The sequence below is a fragment of the Astatotilapia calliptera genome, chromosome 16 (genome assembly GCF_964374335.1).
Source record: "Astatotilapia calliptera chromosome 16, fAstCal68.1, whole genome shotgun sequence".
Taxonomy (NCBI): domain Eukaryota; kingdom Metazoa; phylum Chordata; class Actinopteri; order Cichliformes; family Cichlidae; genus Astatotilapia; species Astatotilapia calliptera.
Genome location: NC_137437.1, coordinates 35,653,958 through 35,678,351, shown reverse-complemented (window position 1 = coordinate 35,678,351; position 24,394 = coordinate 35,653,958). Strand labels below are relative to the sequence as shown.

Sequence of the window (24,394 nt, the reverse complement as noted above, 5' to 3'; positions counted from 1 at the left end):
ACGTTCATTCTGTTTTTATTCCTTTTTTAGAAGAAAAAATCACGTCAGATTGAAATTTTGAGGAAAATGAGGAATAAATTCCACAAAGGACGGTGTGCAATATAAACGCAAATGAAATGCACTGATGTGTTCTGATGTGTGTTGTAGTCGAAGCTTTACAGCACTTGCAAAGTTTCCACTATTTTTGCCCCTTTGAGCCAGACTCGTTTGCAGACTGCGGTCGTAACATTATGAGTAAAATATGAATTTGGGTTATTGTTACAATCCAACGCGCAGCTGCTTGAGTAGCGTCCGTGGTGGCATTGAGAGTGTGGGTTATGGTCTGTGGAAGGACAGAGGTACGTGTCAGGTTGATTTAGTCCGTGTTTAACTTGTGACTGATTGCATCACTGCAGTGGAACAAAGTCAGGTGTGAGGGCAGCACAGTGGTGTTGAATTTCAATGGATATGCCCTTGGCCAGATAGGTGATCACACATGCAAGTACCTACAAATATACACAATATTAAAAATAACTTCCAACGTGCGACATGTGTTTCGTTTTTAAAGTCTTTGCTTTAAACGATTCTTAAATATGAGAGTGTGAATTTAACGCGTATAACCTTTTGGCACAAGCATCAAAGCAGTGCCATCGCACCTGTGCTGACGTCACCCCGTGATCCCCTCAGCTCTGATTTCGGGTGACCGTAAACACTGCGGGCTCGTGTCCCCCCCCCCTCTGTGCGCGTGCGCGTTTCCTCCTAAAACTAATTGCATTTTCGTTCTCTCTCCTTTCTGAGTGACAGAGGATTTCGCTTCGCCCCGAGCGACGTCACGCTAAGGTGGGAGAGCATTTTTGCTGCCTTCATCATCCAAAGAGCCCACACTGACAGCCGTCGCGGCAGAGACGCCTCTACCTGCAGCCGGTGAGCACCGAGAATTACCGAAACTTCATCCGGGCGTCATTTGAGGGCGAGCAGAGTGGGGCCAGCGGGGCTCCGCGCCTGAAGACGTGAACTGTTAGACATGTGTAAGCGCTCCTCTTCCTCTCTGACTCTGATATGACAGTTTTTTTTTGTTTTAAGTAAAATGAGTCAGAGCCGAAGATCCTCACGAGTGGAGCTTTTTCACGCGCTGTTTCGCAGTCAGATAAGACTTGAGTGTTTTCGGGATTCGTCCTCGGTCCGCCCTGGAAGCATGTAACGTGCTGCGACAGATGGGGCAAAACGACAATGCAGAGGTTAACCACACCTTTGAAAGCGGACATCTCTCCAGTAGCCTCTTGACCAACTTTGTTGCGCATTAAGATGCGCACGGCCGACGAGCAGTTGAATTTTTGCGCTCTTCTTGACAGTCTGTAAGCGCGCCTGCACCGACTCCAGCCGCAGACAGCAAGCAGGGACTTCCTATGTATTTAAGAAATAACTCGGTGCTGGCTGAGATCGTCACTCGAAACTTTGGTGGGGAGTCTCTTTGAGGATTTCAACATGACGGCTCGTCTCTCGCGGATCCAGCTGGCTCTGTTCTTTATCTCGCTTTGTCCGGTCAATATCATCGGACTGTGGTGGTGAGTTTGCATTTACTACCACGTGTTTTTCGCTGTCTGTCTCCCGTCAACCCAAAGCTTCGTGTGATTTCTGCGTAATCGCGGTTTTTCTATTTATTTGAAATCTAAATAAACACACATATATATATAAATATATATGCGCAGTAGCATAACATTAATAAGTGATTAATGATTAGCACATTTCCCAGCAAACTACCCGAATCCAAGAATGCTCAAGAACAATCTAAGGTGCTCCCAGAGTGAGAGACTAAACCTGAAGAGAAGACAGGGAGGTGAGGGAGGTGTGTGCATTTCATTGTCTGCAGCGATAGAGAGGACAGGGAGATCGGTGGATGTGGTGTTGATGGTGTGTGTGGTATGTGTGTGTGTGTGTGTGTGTGTGTGTGTGTGTGTGTCTGTGAGTGAGAGTTCAGAGGGAGGAATGTCAGGTGGCCCTCTGGGCTCAGTGGATATGTCATCATAAAAAAATCCCTATAGGCTCAGCTCCACAAGGTGTGTGACAGTTGGACAGACAGACAGAGAGACAGACAGCAGATCAGCTGATAAAATATTTTCTCTTGGTGAGGGTCTGTCTTACTGTTTCAATAGGAATCAAACTCTCTCTCCGTCTCTCTCTCTCACACACACACACTTTTGTAGTGTTTGAATGTGCAGCTTTGTGATTTTTTTCCACTTGAATCCTCCCACTGTTCATTCACAGCCCAGTCAAGGTCAGTGTGGGATGTAGTGTCATGGAAGCTGTGTGAGTTTATGTCCTTGCATGACTGGTAGATAGAGCTCCTCCACTTTGCCATTTTTCCATCTTACTGTAGAAAAATAGGTTTGTGGAGGTAATCTGTGACGATAGTTTGAATTAACTCGAGTTCTCTTTGTTAATAAAACATAAGAGTCTCTGCTTGTCTATCCACAGGCTGCACTGTATCTGTTACAGATTGTGAAAGTGAGCAAAAATAAGGGGGAGAAGAGAGAATGGGTTCAAGTGTTACTGGTATTTTACATCCAGTACAAGGTGTTTTTCTTTTTACTATAATAACTAATGTGTTAAACAGTAATTTGACATCAGCTCACGCCATTAATGCAGGTTAATAACAATAATGCGTATACATCTTCATTACCACCACATCACAGTTTTCCTTTACCAGACTTTAATATAAGAGACAGAGGTCCTTTTTTAGGCCAAGTGTTGCTGTTGGGCCAAAACACAGTGTTTATTATTTAGCCAGCAAAGTGAATGCCAGCCAGAAAAGTGCTGATCTTTTGCTGAGCTGTGCTGGTACCCAGCTGTGGAAGGAAAGAGAGAAAAACAATGTCCGTACAGGGTCAGCAGTCTGTTTCGTCGCCGTGAATTCATCGCTTTATTTGGGCTAAATCTGCTCATCTCAATGCAAATCAGTAAGCGAAAGATTCCTGACACAGAGCTGTGCTGTTATCTGTGATGTTGATGTCACTGTTCGGCTGGCAGTGTGGGACATTTGTTTTAAATAAGACTGCAGAAGAAGAGAATCAGTGCGAAGAAATCAGCTACTTCCTTTTTATCCCCACTGACATACGCTGTCATCTTCTCTCACTCGCTCTCTAGCTCACTTACACACTTGCTCACACACATAAATGAGTGGGCATATATGCACCAGCACATACACAGAAACGCACACAGTGTGGCCAACTGTGGAGCAGTGAAACCACACCTGTGGATTGCTCTCCTGTCTGCCAGGACAATGATTCTCTCTGTTGAAAGATGCTGTTCATACCATCGTACGTCTCTCTTTCTCGGTCTCCTTCTGAATGTCTCTGTCTCCTTATGTCTTTTGCCGTACTTGTCTTTTGAAGGAAAATGCCTATCACGCAGATAGGTTGTTGATGAAGGAAAAGCGAGAGCTGCAGTGAGAGACGAAGAGTGAGCGAGATGAAATGCTGGGAGATAGCTGTCCTTTCAGTGCCTCTGCTGATTAAAGCGCTCTAATCATTTGGCCTGAGAGCAGAGAGCAAAGCTCAGAGACTCAGACACCAGTCAGGAATGTCTTTGCTCTCTTATGCTAGTTTTGACTGCAGTGCTGAGCAGGGCCAGCTTTGTTGTGCGCCACAGTCCTGAATCGGCGGACGGCCTGCGCAGAGCGTGCCACAGGTGCACACACACACACGCATACTGCATGTGTGTGTGTCAGCGCTGCATGCACTCCAAGATATACAGACACACTTATTCAGTCACACATTATGGTGACTATATATATATGTATACGCGCTCATATGCACGCAAACAAACACACACTCGCACAAAATGTATAGTGAGCACTGCCATCATCAGCACGAGAGAGTTTCATTATAACAGATCTTATCTTGTCCTGGGCTGAAAGCTAAACGTGTAATCAGCACCAGGCAGATGGGGTAAGATAAACATTAAATGACGATGTGGGTTTGGCTTTATGTGCAACAGAGAACTGACATCAAATTGTTTATGTGTGTGTTAGTGTGTTTCAGCATATATTTTGGTAGACATTCAGGCCAGCGGTATATTATAATGTCAGAAGAATGCAGAGCAGAGGAGAACGACTGTCTAAGAAATGTCTAAATATCCAAGAATCGAGGAAGAGGAGCGAATTAAGCCTCGGTGGCACATGTTAGGACCTCCTTAAAAAACAGGTAGAATACCTTTGAAGATGAAGAACTCATTACGCGCCATCGCTTCCTTGGTTAATGCTCAAATCAGGCAAACAACACCTCCAAAGACAAAAATGAAGAAAGACTACCTTCACAGACAGATTCGTCCGACATAATTAACCAAGCTGAGCACTTTTAGTGCCTAAACAAACATCTAAATAAAAACTCAAAAAGAAAAGAGTAAGACTAGTAGTCCAAGATGGGACACAGACGCAGGTTTCCTGGGTAACAGTCCGGGAAATGACAATACCCCATCTGAATGTGGACTATTTTATCTGCGAACATTCTTGTGTGTGATCTGCGCAACTATGATGATTTAATCAGGTGATACCTGCACACAAAGCCACATGTGCAGGAGTGATACCAACTAATACCGTGCTGATGTTAGCAGGCGCTGTTATTTACTTTGATGCCTTTCACATTTAGGTGTCGGATAAGAACGCGGGTTCGATTCCCGTCAGCCTGTTCTTAAAAACCGCTTGTGCAAACCCTTCGAAACCTTTTACAGACGTTTAATCTGCTGCCTGCATTTCAATCAAATGGTAGAAGTATGTGCCGAGGCTGTTTCTCTCATCTTAAACTTTGAGACGTGAATAACTGATCTGATCTAAAAATCTGAATCTGAAATGGCAGAAACATCTTCACACATTGGCTTAGTTTATAGACAGATGTCACTACGGCAACCACAGCTTGGTGGTGCACGTTATTCTTAAAAGGAAAGAGACAGTTTAGTTGCTCTAAAGCTTTATTTTATGTGTCATCACGCCTGCGACACACAAACAGGATCTGCCTTCCATGTTCCACGAGTGCTGTTGAGCTCTTTCATGCAGTCATGTGAATATGTCCATATTTTGACTCAGAAATGTATCTGTTAATTGTCACTGGGTGTGCCACGGTTGTTAAACCAGAATAATGTTTTTCTCGTGACATTAGCGCGGCGTTGTTGGTTTCCTGCTGGTCACATTTAATTGCCTTTGCTTCCATTATGAGTGCTGAAACTTTTTATGGCAGCAAATGTCACCGTTTCAGGCTCGTTTCACGGCAGCGTGTCAGCAGGATCGAGCGTGTTTGAAAGCGATCGACACGTTCAGGCTGAGAGGACCGAGAAACAGCGAAGCCGAGAACCAGGAGCTCGTTTTGAAATTTAGTTTGGGAACAGCATGTTTGAATTTGCACACATTTACATCACATGTGAACGGTTTCCTTTTTGTTTTCTAACGAAGCCCAGCATCTTGTTTCCATTTTCACACTCCTGCCGACCCTTTCCCTTTGTCTCGTTTGCTCCGGCGTCTCAGACTAGCGCTTGTCGTGACTGTATTCATCTGCAGCATACTTGAGGGATTAAGGGGGATGAAATTCACTCATTCATGGGTGGAGTGGAAAAAAGAGAAAGGCCCACAGCTCCACGGTGGCGTGAGATCTTTAATGAGATATGAGGTCTCTATGAGTGCCAGTGTTGAATCCCTTTGTGACCTAAAAATAATATGGTTATTATATAATTATTGCCATTGTGAAAAACTATCAGTCCAAGACCTTTGATCATGCCTGACACCTATTTTTTAATAAAGAGTACAAAGAAAGAATCTGCAGACAAACTGTAGATGTTTAGCTCATGATTGGAGCAGCTGAATATTTGTCATAGCAGTGATCGTTTTCCTATCAGTGCCTTTGATTCGAGTACTTGTGATTCTCAGCCTTGTTTTATCTCCGTCTGCCGCGTTCCTCTGCCTGTGCCCGGCTCTTTATCTTCAAGAAGAACTGTTCATGCGAGACAGTGTTTCCTCAAAGCTGCTGATACGATCAATGACTGAACTTCCCTCTCAGTGTTTTGCACTGGGTTATCTGCTCAGGAGCTGTATCATAAATGACTGACTGAAGAACAGTGGCACTTTGCATGAAGAGGATCTGATTACTTGCCCGGCTTTGAAGTTCCTACTTGGACGTGTATGCAAGCTTTTATCTGTGTCTGCACTGTAAGTGCACCTGCGTGGATCATCAGCATTTTTCGTGACATTACAAACATTTTTTCCCTGCTTTTTTTTTTGCACCTGAAATCCGCACTTTTTGGATCCACGGTAAAGCGAGTCCAGAGTCTCCCCTTCCTCACACTGATGCACACTATAATGTTTCAGTCTCCAAACAAGGGCAAGAATGCCGGGCACTTACAGCACGTTGATCCCATCATTGAATTAATGCACCCCATTTTTGGGTATATCTGCAGCAATGTGCTCTTCCACCTGAGTTCACCTCACTTCCATCATTCCCACTCTCCTCGTGCCCTTTGTCTAAACTTCTGAGTCTGATGAACCCACGTTACCCAACCGATGTGCAGCCAAAATTCAGGCATGATTTCTTCCTACTGTGTCCCAGCGTTGCACGATCGTGCTTTGATGTATCCATTTATGTCGATATCGCTCCTAATTGTTAAAACTTGCAAAAGGTCTGAGTTTAATTAAGTTTACTTTGTAATGACTCTCTATTTAGGTCATGCCGGGGCTTGTTTCTGCTCGTCGAGAGCTAGCTAATTATTATAATTATATTAAGGTATACCATAACAATTGTTATGCAGCTGAAGACGGCACTGTGTTGCGTGTCACAACCTTAAAGGGGAACTTTATCTCTCATGTCCAGCTCCGTTTGGGAGCTTTGCTGTCAAAATAATCCATATTTATCTCACACTGGGCTTTCGTGCTGCCACTCAGTGTTCATTTGCTCTCTATAAAAAGCTGTTCGCTCCCATTTAAGGCCAGCCTCTCTCGAAGGCAAATTTCTTCTGATTGGCTGCCTCTGGCAAACAGAAGGTTCACAGCCAGAGCTGTTTGCCTGAGATGCCCATGGTGACGTATCTCTTTGATAAATGGATGCATAAGCAGAAAAATGTCAAACGGACCATTTAGAGAGCAGTCAAAGCCCGAGCTCACAGGTGTTAAAGCCACACACACACATATATGTAGCCTCCTGACTACTTTTTTTGTCAAATTTGTCGCATGTTTTGAATCTTTAAATAAATGTTTATATTAAGCAAAAAGAAGAAGAGCAAACACAGTTTTTATTAAGGGAAAGAACCTGTCCAAACCTACCCGCTCTGTGTGAAACAGTAGTTGCTTCCTAATCTTAATAAATGCTTTTGCCTTGTCAGCAAAATCTCCAGCTGTTTGTGATGTGCTGGTGATGAGTCTTTCTGTTGTGGAGGAGCTTTGTCCCACTCTGCTTTACTGAATAGTTTTAATTCAGACACATTGGAGGCTTTTCCAGCACGAGCGCCTGTTTAAGGTCAACTAAGTCTGATTTAAGTCCACACTTTGAAAACCTTCATTTTGGACTTGCTGCAATAGTCCGCTTAACCTTCATGTCATGAACTGATGGTCGGACATTCTCCTTCAGGATTTTCTGGTAGAGAGCAGAATTCATGTGGTCCAGGTCCTGAAGCAGCAAAGGAGCCTCAAACCATCACACAACCACCACCGTGTTCGACTGTAATCCTGGGAAGTTTCAGCACAGTTCCAAGTTGTCTCCATGTGTGAACGTTGGCTCTCACTGTGATTCGCTGGAGTCCCAAAGGCTTAGACTTTGCATTACTTACTTGCTGTTATTTGTGATCTTTTGGCCCCCTTCATTTTGTTGGACAGCCTCGATTTAAGTGATTTTTTTTGCAACAGATCTGGCAATAACCAGGTCTCTGTGACATTGATCTCAGTTTTTAAAAAAACGTGGTTAATCAAAGAAAACTCAGGATTCAACCTGCGGAGATGATACTGGACAGATGGGACAGTGTGCTCGCCTTCGACAGCCGGGAATAATGGGGCTTTTTCACTGTATGTATACTGTACAAGTATAAATACAAATACAAAGCAGATTGCCTCGTGGGAATAAGCCGCTTATCTGTGTAGGTCCGCTGTGAGCAGCAGCACAAAGAGAGAACAAAAGACAAGATGCTTTCTTAAACCAGGGGTGTAATTTTCAGGAGAGTTAGGGGGGTTATGACCTCCCAATAATCAAACCCAACCAGCCAATAAAATGATGAATTATCTTGCATTATTTCTTTACTCATTTCAGGTATTACCAGCAAAATAGTTGCATGTTTAATCATCTGGGAATTTACCGAGATTTATTTATTTATTTAGACAGAGATCTTGACCCCCCCCCCCAATGCTCAGCACAAAGTTACGCTGATGTCTTAAATGCTATGTTCATCCCGAGAGCAAAACTCTGAATGCATCACAGAAGGTGTGAAGTGAAAAACCTGTGTTGTGCCCTTTTGAACAGGGAGACAAGGAAATAACATGATTGCATTTCATAAAGTCAGCATGTGCATGGAGTAGTGTCAGGTGGAGTAATATGTAGTAGTGAACAAGGGATCCTGGTGCCAAATTGATCCTTTAATAGTTTCCTTTTTAGCCTCTCTGGCTCTCTCTCCCGATATCTATCTATATATTTGTTTGTGAGGCTCCAGCTGTCTGTGGATTTTTCGAATGCCGTGGACAGAAGTCGGAATAAAACTCGAGTGCATTCACTAGTTTTACGGGTCTCCCATTATAAAAGCCACCCTGGTTTTTGCGAGCTGCTGACAGAGCGGGCCGCGTGCACGTGATGAGCCCTCTTGCAGACATACGCACCAACGAGCGTCTTGCCTTTCTCACAGCCCAGACAGACTGCAAAGACGTACACCTGCATGCATAGACATAAATGTGACATTTATCTCTTCCTCGCTCTCTCACACATGCTCCCCGGTGGCAGTGGGTAGATAATAAGTGGTTTTTGGGAGGGAGTGTATGTTGCTAAGTATTTTACCTGTACCTGGTAATTAACACCTACACACTGTCTGTATGTTTCAATTATCTGTGGGATCACCACACAAACACTCATTGTAGCCTCACAGCTACACTGTTTACACAGAACACCTGTAATGAAAATACAGCATTGTTTCCATAGCAGTGTTTTCAACACACAGAAGTAACCACAGAAGAAATGGAAGAGTGGGTGTCCCACAGTTGTGTGTGGAGATGCCAGTGCACTTTCAGCATATAACATGACATTTGGCTTTTTCCCATTGTGCTCTCTGTATAATGGATGATTATTCGGGATTAGGTGCTTTACAAATGTGTTCTTCTGCTATTGTAACATAACAAAGTCCCGGTGGTACCATATTAAAGGTTAAATGGCCTGTGTTTGTATAGTGCCTTACTAGTCCCTAAGGACCCCAAAGCGCTTTACATATCCAGTCATCCACACATTCACACACTGGTGATGGCAGCTACATTGTAACCACAGCCATCCTGGGGCGCACTGACAGAGGCGAGGCTGCCGGACACTGGCGCCACCGGGCCCTCTGACCACCACCAGTAGGCAACGGGTGAAGTGTCTTGCCCAAGGACACAACGACCGAGACTGTCCAAGCCGGGGCTCGAACCGGCAACCTTCCGATTACAAGACGAACTCCCAACTCTTGAGCCACGATCGCCTCTTTCAGCAAAGAGGCTAACACGAGCTTTCTTATGTGTGAAAGATACTTAATTCTGTCGTCCGCTGACATGTTGGCCTGCCATCTAAATTATTATATCAGTCTAAAAATAGACAAAAACATGCAGGAACGACCGCAGGAGCCTGTGCTGGGTATCAGACCGCCAGCGGAGAGAATTGGCGAGTGTTTGTTCTGCTTCTTAAAGCAAACTCTCAAGGCAGAAGAATGATATCAGGAGGTGCTATTAACAGGAACGAGGCTGAATGAAAACTATGGGTTGGCCTTTTCCTCGCCCTCGCTTTCTCCTTCCCTCCCTATTTAATTGTAAAACCTCAACTTATGAATCACATCTGCTGGCATCCAGGGACAAAAAGCATGAAAAGATGCAGAGCAGACATGGAGTAGGTGTTCTACATAGGATAAACTGGCAGCAGGCAGAGATGAGAAAAGCAAAGAGTGGAAATAAAGTCCTCTCATGAAGTCACTTTCCCTGTAGTGACACTGAAGTGTCCACAAATGCTGGCAGTGATTCCACGTGGCAGAGCCAATTCCCCCTTTCCCATTAAGAGTTAGAATAAACTATTTATCTGTGTTATATACACTAATCTGTCAAAGCTGCTCAGGACGATCACAGTTGTATTCATCAAATGCAAGAAATATGTATATACATATTAATGTTTTAAATATTTAAACTTCATGAAGCGAGCTTGATTTATTTTCCCTCACATTTAAACATTTTTTCTTCTTCTTTTCTGTAATATAATATGTGCAGATTCCCTGAAGGAGCGCTGCTTTGAGGACTCTGTGTGGTTTAAGCAGCAAAGCTCTTAACATCTCTAAAATCTACAGAGAGGCTGTATCGTTAGGAAATCTAGAAAGACTGCCGTCTGCTTTACCAAAATCAACTTAAGCAGCATCAAAATCAACTGTAAAAAGCCGTCCAACTACATGACTTCCAACTTTTTGAGGACCGCACAGTTCCTCCGAGCGCAGTCCAATAATAGAATCTAAACTTGCCAATCTGACATCAGAGTCAGGATTCCTCTGGGAAACTATGCTGTTGTCTCCCACATGCTGATTCAAGAAGCACATTGTCACATGGCTGAGATGTGGTGGGTAGAGGAGCCAAAGAAAAACCTTCTTTGACTGATGATTGCAGAGTTTCCCGAGTGACAAGATAAGCCGTGTGAACTCTCTGTTGTCATAACGCTGCTTAGAAACCATTCTTCTTCTTCTTGTCTAACATTGTTCAAACAGGGCGGTGGGCAGTCCACTGGTCATGGACCCCAACAGCATTTGCAGGAAGGCAAAGCGCCTGGCGGGGAAACAGGCTGAGCTGTGCCAGACTCAGCCCGAGATCATCAACGAGGTGGCCAAAGGAGCCAGGCTGGGCGTCCGGGAGTGCCAGTACCAGTTCAGGTACCGCAGGTGGAACTGCACCAGCCACCACAAATACTTTGGGAAAATACTTCAACAAGGTGAGTGACTTCGTCTGCCTCTTCTTAGTAAAATGCATGCAGTCTTGAAGGAATAGTTGGAAGTAGTGCTGCGAGTTAAATAAGAAGATTTAAATCATTCTCATGTCTACCTGGCGCTACAAGCCAAAATTCAATTTGAAGCTGTCGTGTCTTCGCGGGGTTACGATTATAGCCGCTGTCCTTGCATCAAGTTGAGGTCAGAAGCCTGCCTGATGGCACTCGAACAAACAAGGGCAGCTGTTGTATGTCTGAGGAGACGTATTCACACTTGACTGACTCTCCTCTTCATCAGATTGGGCATGCCTGAAATGATCAGCTAAGAATGCCCTTTCTCTTAACATCTTTCCTAAGATCTCCTAACATCTTCCTCCAACTCTTTGAAGTCTGTAATATAACTGACGCAGGGTCACTGCTGGGTCTTCTGCAATTACTGTGTTGGTTTTTTCTCTTGTCTGATTAGATTCATAGAGAGTTTCTTGTCTCTCCGTTGACTTGCATTACAGAGGACCTTTATCTTTGTGTTTAGTTAACAAACAAGGCACACGTATTATTAATTTACAGCAAAGGAAACACAACGTGCCAAACATTTCATTAAACTCATTTCTGCCTCAGTGGGGGAAGATGTGCAAAATGAAGTTTGGCTCTGATGTGTCATAATTCTAGATAGTAACATACTAGAACTGCACGATTGCCATTAAAATCCAATAAGTTTCCCTTTTGGAGCACTTTTGATTTCATGTGGCCTGACAGTAAGAAGTGCGTCCCATCTAAATGAAGGTAAACACAATAAGTTTTTGCATCAGGAGGCATTTTTGTTCCTTTCAGCTGAGACAAAATCAAAATAACTAACATATTACGCGGCTGAGAGATTTCAAATACCCATTAGATGTGTCAGATATGTTTACTCACCCCTACAATCAACACAGAAGACCTGCGAAACTGAAGTTTATGGAGAAGTTTATGTTTCTTTTAACTTTAATAACTTATAATTATAGATGCAATAATGCTCTCAATGCCTTCTCTTGTTAAGCTCTACAGCTCAATAACAGTGTGACATCAGAAAAGCCATTTTTCTGTAATGAAGGTGGACCAAAGACTGATTTTGTTTTCCATATATGAATTTATGACACCAGTCTTGTTGGACAGAGAAAGAAAGGAGAAAAAGAGAGAAGGAGAGAGGAAGGGAGAGAAGAGGGAAAAGGGCAAGAATCTACCAGTAGGAGACAGACTAGCAATTAATCATGAATTCCTGGCTGTCTATAAGGGAGGCCAAAGTGCTCCGCTGCTTTAAAGCCTTTGTCCACAATTACCTGGATCTGCTCTTAATGGCTGTTTATCATAGACTAGTAGCACTACATGTCAAAATAAAAGTGCCTTCATATTTAATGTTCTCTGGCTGTAAGTGGTTTGCTTAACCTCATTGACCTCTACAGTTCTGCAACAACACACTCTTACAGAGACACTTTCATGACAGTTTTTATTTGCAGAAAAACGAAGGCTGCGTTTTGCACGATTTCTGTCAGGTCACGTGCGACAGCAGCACAGCTACGCCGTGCGTAGGTTTGAAAAGGGAAGCTGCCTCGACTCCTTTGATTGCTCGTCTCATTTTGTGTCACTCTCTGCTGCTGTGTTTGTGGCAGCCAACTCATCGATTCACCGCAGGCATCGTGTTTCTATTTGCTTTATTCGCTTATTTTTGCTACTTTTGTTTTACCTACGGTTACTCCAGCAGCCGACTCGCTGGGCACTGTTCAGTACTGTGAGTTTTCTCCCAATCCTAATGATTCTTACCAATCACGTTTCATCCATCTGTGTGCTTTTTCACGTGTACAGTGGAAAGGTGTTTTACTGACTGAGTTAAACAGGCTTCGAATCCTGTTTAGCAAACAGCCTAAGAGCAGTTTAAAGACCTGCGTGATGGCATTTGTGTATTTCTTGCTGTGTTTGTGAAAAGGATTTATCTTGAGCTGCATCGCTGCTGTACGTCAACACGACTCTCTGAGGAAACAAGGAACGACTGTAGCTGCAGTCGGTGGAATAAGAGCTTTGAATTATTTTGTATTAATAACTGTGCAGAACATGCGTGTGTGTGTGTGTGTGCATATAATGATGAAAACTATTACTCAGTTCGTCTCGGTGTATGGAAAGAAAACGCATATACAAGGATCCATGGTGCAAATGTTTAGTTTTTGATTTGCGTCAAGACAGCAGATGGAAGAGAAACGCTGAAGGTGAAAACTTAGTGTGTGTGTGTGTTTGTGTGTTTATATAACAGGGGTTTTAGCGGATTTCACAACATTACTGAAACACTGCCATTTCAAAACTTTAGTGCGAGACGTCTGAATGAGTGAACACGTTGACACAAGGGCCAACGTGTCCTCACTCCCGTCTCATCACAGACTGAAGCTCGGTCAAGAACTGTGTATTTTAATAAATTGGCCACCTTTTTTGTATCACGTGCAGGGCGCTCTGATTAATTTCATTACAAGTCAGTCAACATGGGAAATCGGCATCATACGATCACAGGCAGATGTGCTCTGCGGGGTCTCAGGTCCCTGTGAAGGAAAAGCTTTTTGCAGATGGGAAAAGGTTGCCTTGCAGCATGCTGTTAATGCTGTGAAACGCTGAATTTTAACTCAGAACACCTGTTGCAAAACCTAACCAGAAGGCTTTTAGTGTCTAAATTTAGACAGGACTAGAAGACGGGCCTGTTTTCTGGTTTGGAAGACAAGTGAACACAACATTTACTACCTCACCTCCCTGCGTACGTTAAATGTAAATGTTTGTTTGCTGCTTGGGTACAAAAACCATCTTTTAACACAACAAGAGGCACGTTGTCTTAAAAAAGACGGAAAGAAATTGTGTCCTGGCATCGTCAGCAGTTCTTGACGTGGGCTTTGAGAAACCTGTGGGTGCATGAGATAAACCCTGCCAAAAACAAACAAACTGGGAAAGTACCACAGACTGGTTCACAAGTTGTGTCTAGATCTTTGCCCATTTTAAGGCTTGGAGATTAAACTGGATTTAGTTTGAGTTATTTTTATAGAAATTGTGAGGTATCGGCTCCTGTAATTGTGGGGAATCGCTCTGCATTTCCCCACAGTATGGACATGGACTGTGGACTGCTGCTAACGCTCAGCTTCACAGGGTTTGTACAGAATACAGACAAAGGAAGCACAACAAACACTGTCTGTGGGAAAAAAGGGATTCTGGAGCAGCACTGAGCAATGGTAGGACTGGTAAAATGTGTTAAAATGAGAGTCGTTGCCAAATTTGAGCACGTGATAGTTGACAGTGTGGATGTGTCCCAGTGGCTCATTTTGCATGTGCATCAGATTGTTTTCTTCTTGGGCCATAAACATCTTACATACACTTATCTCCCAAACAAAGACTTCTGCTTTCTTGACATCAGTCTTTATTATCCTCTCTGTGTTCGAAAACATACAGACCATGGAGCCAGCATGGCTCCCAGTGCGAGCCAGCCCCCATACAGTGATGCTGTAATCACATAGGAGATATTCCAAATTGTGTGTGCAGAGTTGTGTGTGAAATTCTGTCCTGTGTTACGAACCAAGGCCTCTTGCTTTGGGGCTTCACGTTAATTAAGCCGATCGTCAATCATGTCAAAAACGTTGAGACCTTCTCACTAATGATGCTCTCAGGCTGACTCACAGATATGATTCAGATTCTGTGCTGATTGATTGACACACGGGTTTCAGGATGTTTTATTTTCCTGTCAGTGTTTTTAACATTAATGAGCCTTTAAACTGACACTGTGTGCATGGGCGTGGATATTAAGACACGCTGTGGAAGAGAGCCAGAGATTAATAATAACTAATGATTCAATGCAGAGAGGTGAGTGAAGAGGAAACACCCAGTGCCTCATGGGAATCCCCCAGCAGCCTACACCTATCACAGTGTAGCTAAGGGAGGATTCAGGGTCACCTGATCCAGCTCTAACTATACGCTTTAGCAAAAAGGAAAGTTTGAAGCCTTAAAAGTAGAGATAGTGTCTGTCTCCTGGATCCAGGATGGGATCTGGTTCCACAGAAGAGAGGCCTGAAACGAGCATGTAGCCTTCTGACCTCCTGTGAGAGTGAGAACTGCTGAAGTCCAGCCCCAACATACAACCCGTCTCTTCTGATATGTGTTTGGATTTATAGATACAGTTAATTTCCACACAGCATATGTGATTATATCAGGAGTTCCCCACCTCTCCTCAAACTGTCCCATCTGGGTGTTCCTTGTTTTTAAAAAGTATGAATCACTTCATGGGTAAATTCTGACAGAGATTTTCTTTTATGAGCAAGTTTTGATCTTACATTTTGAAACTCACTCGATATGACCACAGTTCACCTAAACAAACGTTTTCCTATAGCGTGGATCCTCTGTGCCGTAATCCTTTTTAAGCTTTGCTTGACGTCCCTGATCACGTTTAGACGATGACCTCTAAAAGATGAAAAAGCGATTAAAATAATATGTTGTAGATCCTGCAGAAGGACTTTTTTGAAATCGAAGCAGACGTAGACAGGCCCAGACACCCAGCGTGGCAGGGAATTTGTTTGGAATTCATGTCTGCGAGGAAAATGTGAAACAGGGTGCCTCAAATCATCAAATTTTTGATAGCTTCTTTCCTCCTCTCCCTTCGTTTTCTCCCTCTTCTTTAAGCCTTCTGCTTTCCCCCCTCGTGTATGCTGTCGGCCCATTTTTACAGAGAGGATATTTTTGCCTTGTGCTAGTTGATGCCCTCAAAACTGAAATGTGTGAAAAACATGTCAAACAACACTTTTCATGTTCAGTTTTTGCCGTGGAGATTTCCTCTGCTCAGCGTCGTGCTTTGCAAGCACAGTTGGTGACATCTGGATGGCCTCTCGGCTTGTTTGGACACAGCACGTGTTGCTATCACCATATTGTACTAATGATTTAAGTGCTGCTGTTTCACACATGTGTTTCTAAATAGTTGGAGGGATGCTTTGGAGATGACACATTTTAATTTGAGTACGTTTGCAGTTATAACCTTCTGCCGAATGGTAGGAACAAAAAGGTGTGGTCTGCTTAAGTTGTAACACACACACACACACACACACACACACACACACACACACACACACACATAAACAGACTGGGTGGCGTGCGACAAAACCTGCACACCCCAGCGAGCCTTGATATCAATACCAGCTGTAAGACACCCAGAGATGTCTCCAGTGCAGGCACACTCGTAAAGGTTTGTGTGTGAAAAATATTGTTTTATGCAGTTTGAAGCATTTAACATTTCACAATAGTCTGCTCGTCTTCTGTGTCGTGAAGAGCTGCTGTGTAAAATGTTGGAACCAGCTCAGTAAATCTGAGGATTAGATATGTGAGACGGGACATGCAGCATTTGTACCAGAGTGTGTGTGTGTGTGTGTTACCATTCCTAATGAATCCCATTCAGTGAATCATGCGATATAGAGCTGGCAGTGTTGATAGTGGTGACTGCACAGCCGCTGCCTTCCAGCTCCTAGAAATAAAAATGCTTTTGCTTCATGTAAACTCAGCACACAGTGGTTAAAATAAGATTTTTCCCTCAAACCTGTGAAACTGTTGTGTTTTATTCTCTTCAGAGGTTATTTTTAGATGTTTTTTCGTTTAGTTTATCCTCAGCAGGCCTTACACTATTTAAAACACATCTTCCTACAAATTGTTATCATATTTTTTTATCCCTGCACACTTAACAACCTCACACACATGTGTGCAGTCCTGTGATAAACTAAGAACACCTTACTGCCTCCATAAGAATTGAGAAGGTAAGTACAGCCAGGTGCTTCTAATTAAATGTAAATTTGATTAACTCTTGATGATCAGCAAGTGTGGCCACCTCTGTACATCTGGAGCATTCGTACGTGTGTGTCCCAACAACGTCACAGTCTGTCACAGAACTGCAGAAAACCAAGAGCTACAGCTGAGAGGTTCTACAGGCTTTATTTAGCATGTTTAATGTTAAAGTTCATGACAGCACTCTTAGGAAAAATGAAAAAGTATGGCTTGCATGGGAGGATAGTCAGAAGAAAGCGTCTTCTCTCTAAAATGAACATGGCAGCACGGTGCAGGATTGCAAAACTGCATCTGAACAAACGACAAGACTTCGCCAGATAATGCACAGCACCACATCTGGCAAAAAACTCATACTCAGTATTTGCAAGGTGCTCGGGCACTGGGCACACTGGGCATACTGGTACTCGGGACCTCGACCTGATGGAAATGCTGTGATGAAATCCTTCAGAGAGCTGTGCATAAACAAATGTCTGCAAACAGCTTAAAGAGACTAATGTGGTTCCACAACTTACTGAGTCATGCACGACTGCACAGAGTGGAAGCTTTGATGTTTTCACACAACAGTACAGCAGTATCTTTTGTCTGTCTTATTCTAAACCTGAAGAAAGTTTCTTATCATTCTTGTGCTTCTTATACTTATGTTCAGGTCAGAGGGCAACACCGTTGTTTTTGGCGATGCAGCTCGTGAGGTCTAAATAAACCTCTTTGCTCAAGCAGCAGGTGCTCAGTTGTGGTTTAGTCCCCATCAGCTAGCATTTGTTAACATTAAAATAGTAAATATCACATACACACGCGTGTCGTTATTAACTTATGATAATATTACTTGCTAACGTGTTAAACTGTAAATGTTTGGTTTTGTTCTTCTATCCTGAAGATCGACATTCAGAAGGCCAATCATTCAAGCCCTGTATGGGCTTTGGCTGCACAGCACATGGTAGCAGCATCAGTGTGTTGTTATTGCTCGCCATAAAAAAAAAGGGCAAACACACAAATCTTTTTTTATTCCAGTTTGTTCTGCAACAAACGTTCAATTTAAAGTAAGAATAAGAGCAGTGTTCACGTGCATTAGCTCTCAGCAATTTTTTATAGCTGCTCTTTTTCTGTCAGGTGATGGACAATAGCTGCTCTAACCCCGGATAAAGACACGCTGATCTGTGGGTGGCAGAAATGCTGAAGCACCCGCGGGGAGACAGACGATCGATTTGCAGTTGTAGTTGAGCACGGCTTTAACCAGCAGCGTTAAGCCATGCACTCGAAATAAACCAGCAGCTGTGGCGTGTGAGAGCTTGTGTGTACGATTATGTTGGCCTGAGAGAGAAATAGCCGTCCTCAGCACCACAAAGCCAGCGACGCTTCAGTTGTCGTAATCGAGCAGGACTGAGAGAGAAGCGCTCTTATCCTGTTCCCTGGGGCTGAGATATCGACTGATGGGATGCAGAGACAGATGTGGAGGGATGCTTGTTGTTTTATTGTCCTGCAGCTGACTGTGGAGCGATACTGACCACTTAATGAAAAATATGTGTCCAAATGTTGTGAATCCCAACTTTGGACAGTTGGACTTAAAAACTAAACTCATCCCACCAGAAGAGCTTCATGCACATATTTTACATGTATGTAAGGCTTTTGAAGTCTCAGTTGTTGCAAGTCTGTCAGCTGAGGTTTGAGCAACAATCAGAATCAAAGAAGTTGGACACCAGGTTTCCAGTCAGGTTTGTGGAGCCAGATGAAGTTTTATGACATCCAGCATTTTCCATGAGAGACATAAGATTTGAGATTTTGTTACGACCCATCAGCAAAATCAGCTCTGTATTTACGGAGCATCACCCATATATGAACACTCGGTATTCAGAGGTCACCAACTTTCAGCAGAGTCAGTCGCTACAGACCTCCAAACTTCGCGTGGCCTTCAGATTAACTCGAGAACGGTGAAGCTTCGTGGAACGGGCTCACAAGCTTCATCCAAACCTTACAATGCAAAGCGTCATATGCTGTGGTGGAAAGCACGCCACCACTGGACTCCAGAGGAGCAGAGACATGTTCTCTGGAGTGACAAATCAGCATCTGGCAGAGTGTGGGTTTGGTGATTGCCAGGAGAACAGTACTTGTCTGACTGCCCTGTGTTTGGTGGGGGGGTGTTTGGTGTTCCCAACTTTGTGGGAACACCAGTGCACAAAGTCCATAAAGACATGAATGCATTTCTGGAAGGACGGTCAAAAATTCCCATTAACACACTCCTAAATTGTGGAAAGCCTTCCCAGAAAAGCTGACGCTGTTATAGCTGCAAAGGGTGGGCCGACATCACATTAAACCCTGTGGATTAAGAATGTGATGTCGCTCAGCTTCATATGCGTGTGAAGGCAGACGAGAGAATACTTTTGGCAGTGTAGTGTGTATGAGATCGAAACGGCACAGAGAATTGTCCCCTGGGGAAGATCTCGCGAAACGGGGACTGGAGATGAGGAGAACTGTCCCATTGCAGTAGAAAATGATCAGGCAGGAGCTGTAATGCTTGATGCCAAGGTTCTATAAGGACATCGATGTCGCCTGTATTAAATCTAAAACTCACATCCAGAAGATTTAGAATAGAAAATGTGTATGGCGTATATTTATACAATCCTGTATTTTACATGTTTGCAGTGGGGCTGTATAAGTTGTCATTACTATGAATTCCTTCAAACTCTGGTAAAAGTCATCAGATATCTGTGGAATTACTCTTTGTGAGCACTTTTGTAATGCTGCATGCAGACTCAGTAACCGAACCCCCTCTTTTGCTTGTACCTGTTCCTGTAGATATCCGGGAGACAGCTTTTGTTTATGCCATCACAGCCGCCGGTGTGACCCACTCTGTGACGCAGGCCTGCAGTATGGGAGACCTCCTGCAGTGCGGCTGTGAGGCCACCAGGAACAGACCGCCTCCGAAGCCGTCCTCCTCTGGGGACGGGGTCAAGTGGGAGTGGGGGGGCTGCGGAGATGATGTGGAGTTTGGTTATGAAAAGTCAAAGCAGTTTATGGATGCCAAGAGGAGGAAAGGCAAGAGTGACATCAGGACGCTCGTCGACCTGCACAATAACGAAGCTGGCAGACTGGTAAGCAGTTTCACAAAGTTTCTGTATCCTGTTCAAATGTAGTAAGAATGCATGTTTCACCTGCTGATAAAGTTCGACAAAGGTGTCGGTTGTCCATTGGAATGCTTCTTTCCATTCCACTAACATGCGAAAAGAGAAAGCCGCGGCCTCCAGCCATATTTGTGTCGTGCCGTAAGCTGATATTCTAACAAGAATCGGGTTTCTGAAACAAAAAAAACAAGAACGTGCCCGGCGCTTTGTTTTTGAGCCTCGGAGGCAGCCTTTCTACTGCCACTGTAGAAGTTAAAAGTTCCTCTGTGTTGTGAATTACCACCATGATGGTCTTACCGCGCTACTGGAAGATGAAGGAGCAAGTTTAGTTTGGTGTTTGTTTATAAGAAGAACACTGGCAAATCTTCAGGATCGCATTTCCTTGTGCGCCGTTGTCGCTGTTTGAGTTCGTTGCAGAATTGTTAAAAGATGCACAAGCAACACCGAATTATAAAGTTCACTTTAGTTGGGGTCAGCGGCAGGTAGAGAGGAAGAGAGGAGGGTTTTTGGGATGCAGTCCAATTGTAGCATTAGTGAACAAACTGTTTGAACATAGGAAGAAACTTGCACACAAATTCCCAGAGGTTGAGAAATAAGCGTGCTGCGATGCGCCCAAATGTCTGTTTATGTGCATGAATGCATGTCTACTTTTATACACATTTGTGTGTGTGTGTGTGTGTGTGTGTGTGTGTGATGGGTTAATTATGTGCATTATAAGTGAATGATCTGTTGTCAAGGCTTGTTAGATGTAGGAAGGCCAGAGGCAACGTGGAGGGAGAGGGGGGCTGGGGAGTTAAATTCCTTCTGAATAGCGTCTGCTTTTATCTTACCTATCTATCAGTGTGTGTGTGTGTGTGTGTGTGTGTGTGTGTGTGTGTGTGTGTGTGTGTGATCCAGGGCCTTTGTCTGTCATATATCATGAAAACACAATAATAAATTCTTCTTAGGCGAATTAGTCATTTGTCATAAGCAGCTCGGCTTCACTTCAGGGTACAAGTTAACTGTTTTTGTCCTTCTTTCTGCTTGATAAACCCTCTCCTCTCTTTTTCACCTGTCTGCCCTCTTTCACCTCCCTTTTCCCCCCTTTAGGCAGTAAAGCTCTACATGAGGACTGAGTGCAAATGCCACGGACTGTCAGGCTCGTGCACGCTGCGCACGTGCTGGAAAAAGATGCCGCATTTCCGTGAAGTGGGCGACCGCCTGCTGGAGCGATTCAACGGCGCCTCGAAGGTGATGGGCGGCAATGACGGGAAGACCCTGATCCCTGTGGGCCAGAACATCAAACCTCCGGACAAGCAGGATCTGATCTACTCGGACGAGTCTCCGGATTTCTGCCTCGCAAATCGAAAAACAGGTTCGCTGGGAACAAAGGGGCGTATATGCAACAGCACGGCCATGGACATTAGCGGCTGTGATTTGTTGTGCTGCGAGCGAGGCTTCCGGGAGGAGACGGTGGTGTTTGAGGAGAACTGCTTATGCCGTTTCCACTGGTGTTGTGTCGTCCAGTGCAAAAAGTGCATGGTTCGAAAAGAGCTTAGTCTCTGTCACTGACGAACTAAAGTTTAAAGTAGTCAAATTACTTTGTTAATTACAACTACTTTTGTTACTTTTTGAAGTTCTTGCTTTAGTTTGGATAGCGTGAAAGATGCAGAGGATCTCGAGTTTATGGTTATCAAGCTCAGTCAGAAGTTGAAACAATGGAAACAATGGAAACAATGGAAACAATGGAAACAATGCCATATCCTCCTTCCACCTGCAGTTCAACAACATTGCTTAATAGGAGACGTTGCTTTTATTCCACGATATTCTGCAGGGTAGTAAGAAGATTAAGGACCTCACTATGGCCCATATTCCATTCCAGTGCTCATAGACGTACTGTTATCTAACGGTGTAATGCTCATAGACTTGACATAAAAGATGGACGTAGCCTCTGGATCTAAAGAGTGAAGTAAATGCAAAAGTGCCTTAAACCTGCTTTAATTCCAAAACCCAGCAGGGAGCAACTCCCCAATACGTAATGACTTTATAGCCTCGGTTGCTGTTTTCAAGTCTTCTTCAACCAGTTTGTAAACGATGGGCTCATTTCAGGTAAAACTGACAGTAAAGCAGGACGTGGCAAATCACCCCCATATGAACATGCCAATGGGGATGGTTTTGGTGGCTACACCCATCTTTCATATATATTCCGTCTTAACAAGTGTAATCATATTCTTGAGTTTGCATTTACCAAAAACTGTGTCTCAGTTATTGTAACTGCAGCGAATCAACATAGTGAGAAAACAAAACGATGCTGGTCTTGACCTGTTGTTCTGCTACTACATGAAAAATGTAAAAAAGGGAAACTGTAAACCGTTGTTATAGTTGCAAAGATGCTGTTAACACCATGCTTTGCAGGTGCGGACTTGGCTTGCCAGCAGAGACTCTTATTTATATAAAGATATGATGACTACTTGCTTCCGTCTGTCTCTCAGAAGCACTTTGGATGCAGCAGCTGCCGCGGACGTCCTCATCAGCTTGGCAATCAAACCTGCAGTCGGCTGTTTCTCCTGAACCAAAATAGAAACCTTTTTTTTTCATGACATTTTTTTGTTATCAAAAAAATGTATATGATGCATTTTGTTTATATATTATGATATACAGGGCTAATAATAATAATAATAATGCACTATGGATGTTAGCTTTTATTTGATACTGTAAGTGCCTGTGTGCGTGCGTGTGTGTGAGAGAAGGTGTGCATTATTGTGTTTGTGTAGGTTGGCCAGTTATCACCATATCCTTCAGTGTATATATCTTGTTGCTGTCTGTTAAACTGCAGTATGCTGCTTACTGAAAGCACACCACTCCTGGACAGTCTGTCTCTGAGCGACACAGACGAGGTCTTTTTTTGTTGCTTTGTTCCTCTTCAGCAGAAATACCCATAAACTTATTGTATCATCTAATTTACACTTTTGTATATCTGGCAGTGCACAGCAAGTATACTGAACTATAACACAACATTGCTTCAGTTTGTGCTGTTCAGGTTTTTGTGTTTGCGCGAGGTTTCATGTAGGTACGCATTTATAATTTAGAGTCAGCTGGTTTTAGCGGCGCACCGTGGCTCACATCTGGATGCTTCCTCGTCACTTTTATCGTCTGCTGTGTGACAGACTTTTATAACCTAACCGATGGTTATTCTGTAAGTCCATTTTGTAGTTGATGTTAACCACTTAAGGTCATGATAACAGCTGTCACAGCAGTCCTTAGTGTTTTTGTGTGAACGGAGCCAGAGCACGGCAGTGATGAGGAGGCTGCATCTTATCACTAGTGGTGTTTTTTGAGAATTTCCCCCTTCTTCAGCTTTTTAACACTTTCCAATCAGGTTTGGTGGGAACGCAAATCTTTAAAAACATTTCAGCGATGTCACTGTAACATAATTCAGCCCGTCTTTAACCAGCAAAGCTTCTTCGTTCATTGGTCATTTATTTAAATGAGTTTTGTCCGATATTGCTTTTTATTTCCATCTGCTCCTCGTCTTTGTATTCAGGAGAAATGGTTGCATACTTGGATGTTACACTGCAGCTTCATTAAACATAAATGCCTAAAGAGATTCAAGTGGCTCGTGACTGACATCGAAGACACCGTTCAAAACCAGATACATTATCATTCCTTTTGATAATTAAGTTACTTTGTATGTAGTTGGACAAATTGTTATTTAAACTATGATGATACTTTTTAGTTTCAGTATTTCCACACAATAAAATAGATTTCACTGATGTTTTACTTCTACAGTGATGTAAGTGTGTTATTTGGACCCAGTCTATCACTCTGAACACTAGATTTTGTGAGGAGCAGCACAAACCTGGGATTTATACTCACTAATGTCACTGCTTTGGGTGTCTGTCACCTTGTTTATCAGACTTTTACGAGCTCTGTTTTTACATCAGCATGAGTTCAAGTTAGGTTTTAACCTCAGTGATTCACTAAACCTGACCCTTTGTGTAGGATTCTCTGTGGTACTCATAAAGAGGAGGTATATATCATTTGGGGGCATTTATTCTGTAGAAATTAGATGACAAGGAGGCCAAAAAAAGAAAGAAAGAAAAGTGGGCCTGTATTAGTTTGAGCTGTACAAGTTGACACAAGTTCATATTTTCCAGGAATTTGGTGGTGCAAAAAACTCGCGCCAGAAGTTGCGTTTAAGAAATGGAAAGGTAAGCCAAGAGGAAGAAAATGCCATGGGGCGCTCGTCTCTGCTCCTGTCCCCTACACACTGCTCTGCCCTCTCGTCCTCCTGCATTAAACCTGCGCTGGCGTTCAGAGCAGAGCAGCCAAAGCCAGAGAAAATAG

At 43.5% G+C, this 24,394-nt stretch overlaps 1 protein-coding gene across 2 annotated transcripts; it reads left to right on the top strand.

Moving 5' to 3' along the window:
• wnt6b (wingless-type MMTV integration site family, member 6b) lies at positions 1-23,833 on the top strand. Of its 2 annotated transcripts, none has more exons than XM_080290557.1 (4): positions 1-1,007; positions 10,918-11,138; positions 19,743-20,038; positions 21,158-23,833. In XM_080290557.1, the coding sequence occupies exons 2-4, from the start codon at positions 10,940-10,942 to the stop codon at positions 21,617-21,619; spliced, it is 957 nt and encodes a 318-aa protein (XP_080146683.1). In that variant the 5' UTR covers positions 1-1,007; positions 10,918-10,939; the 3' UTR covers positions 21,620-23,833. The 2 variants fall into 2 exon arrangements, with proteins under 2 accessions (XP_080146683.1, XP_026001261.1); XM_026145476.2 differs by having other exon boundaries at positions 5-1,544.
• Positions 23,834-24,394: the final 561 nt, after the last annotated feature.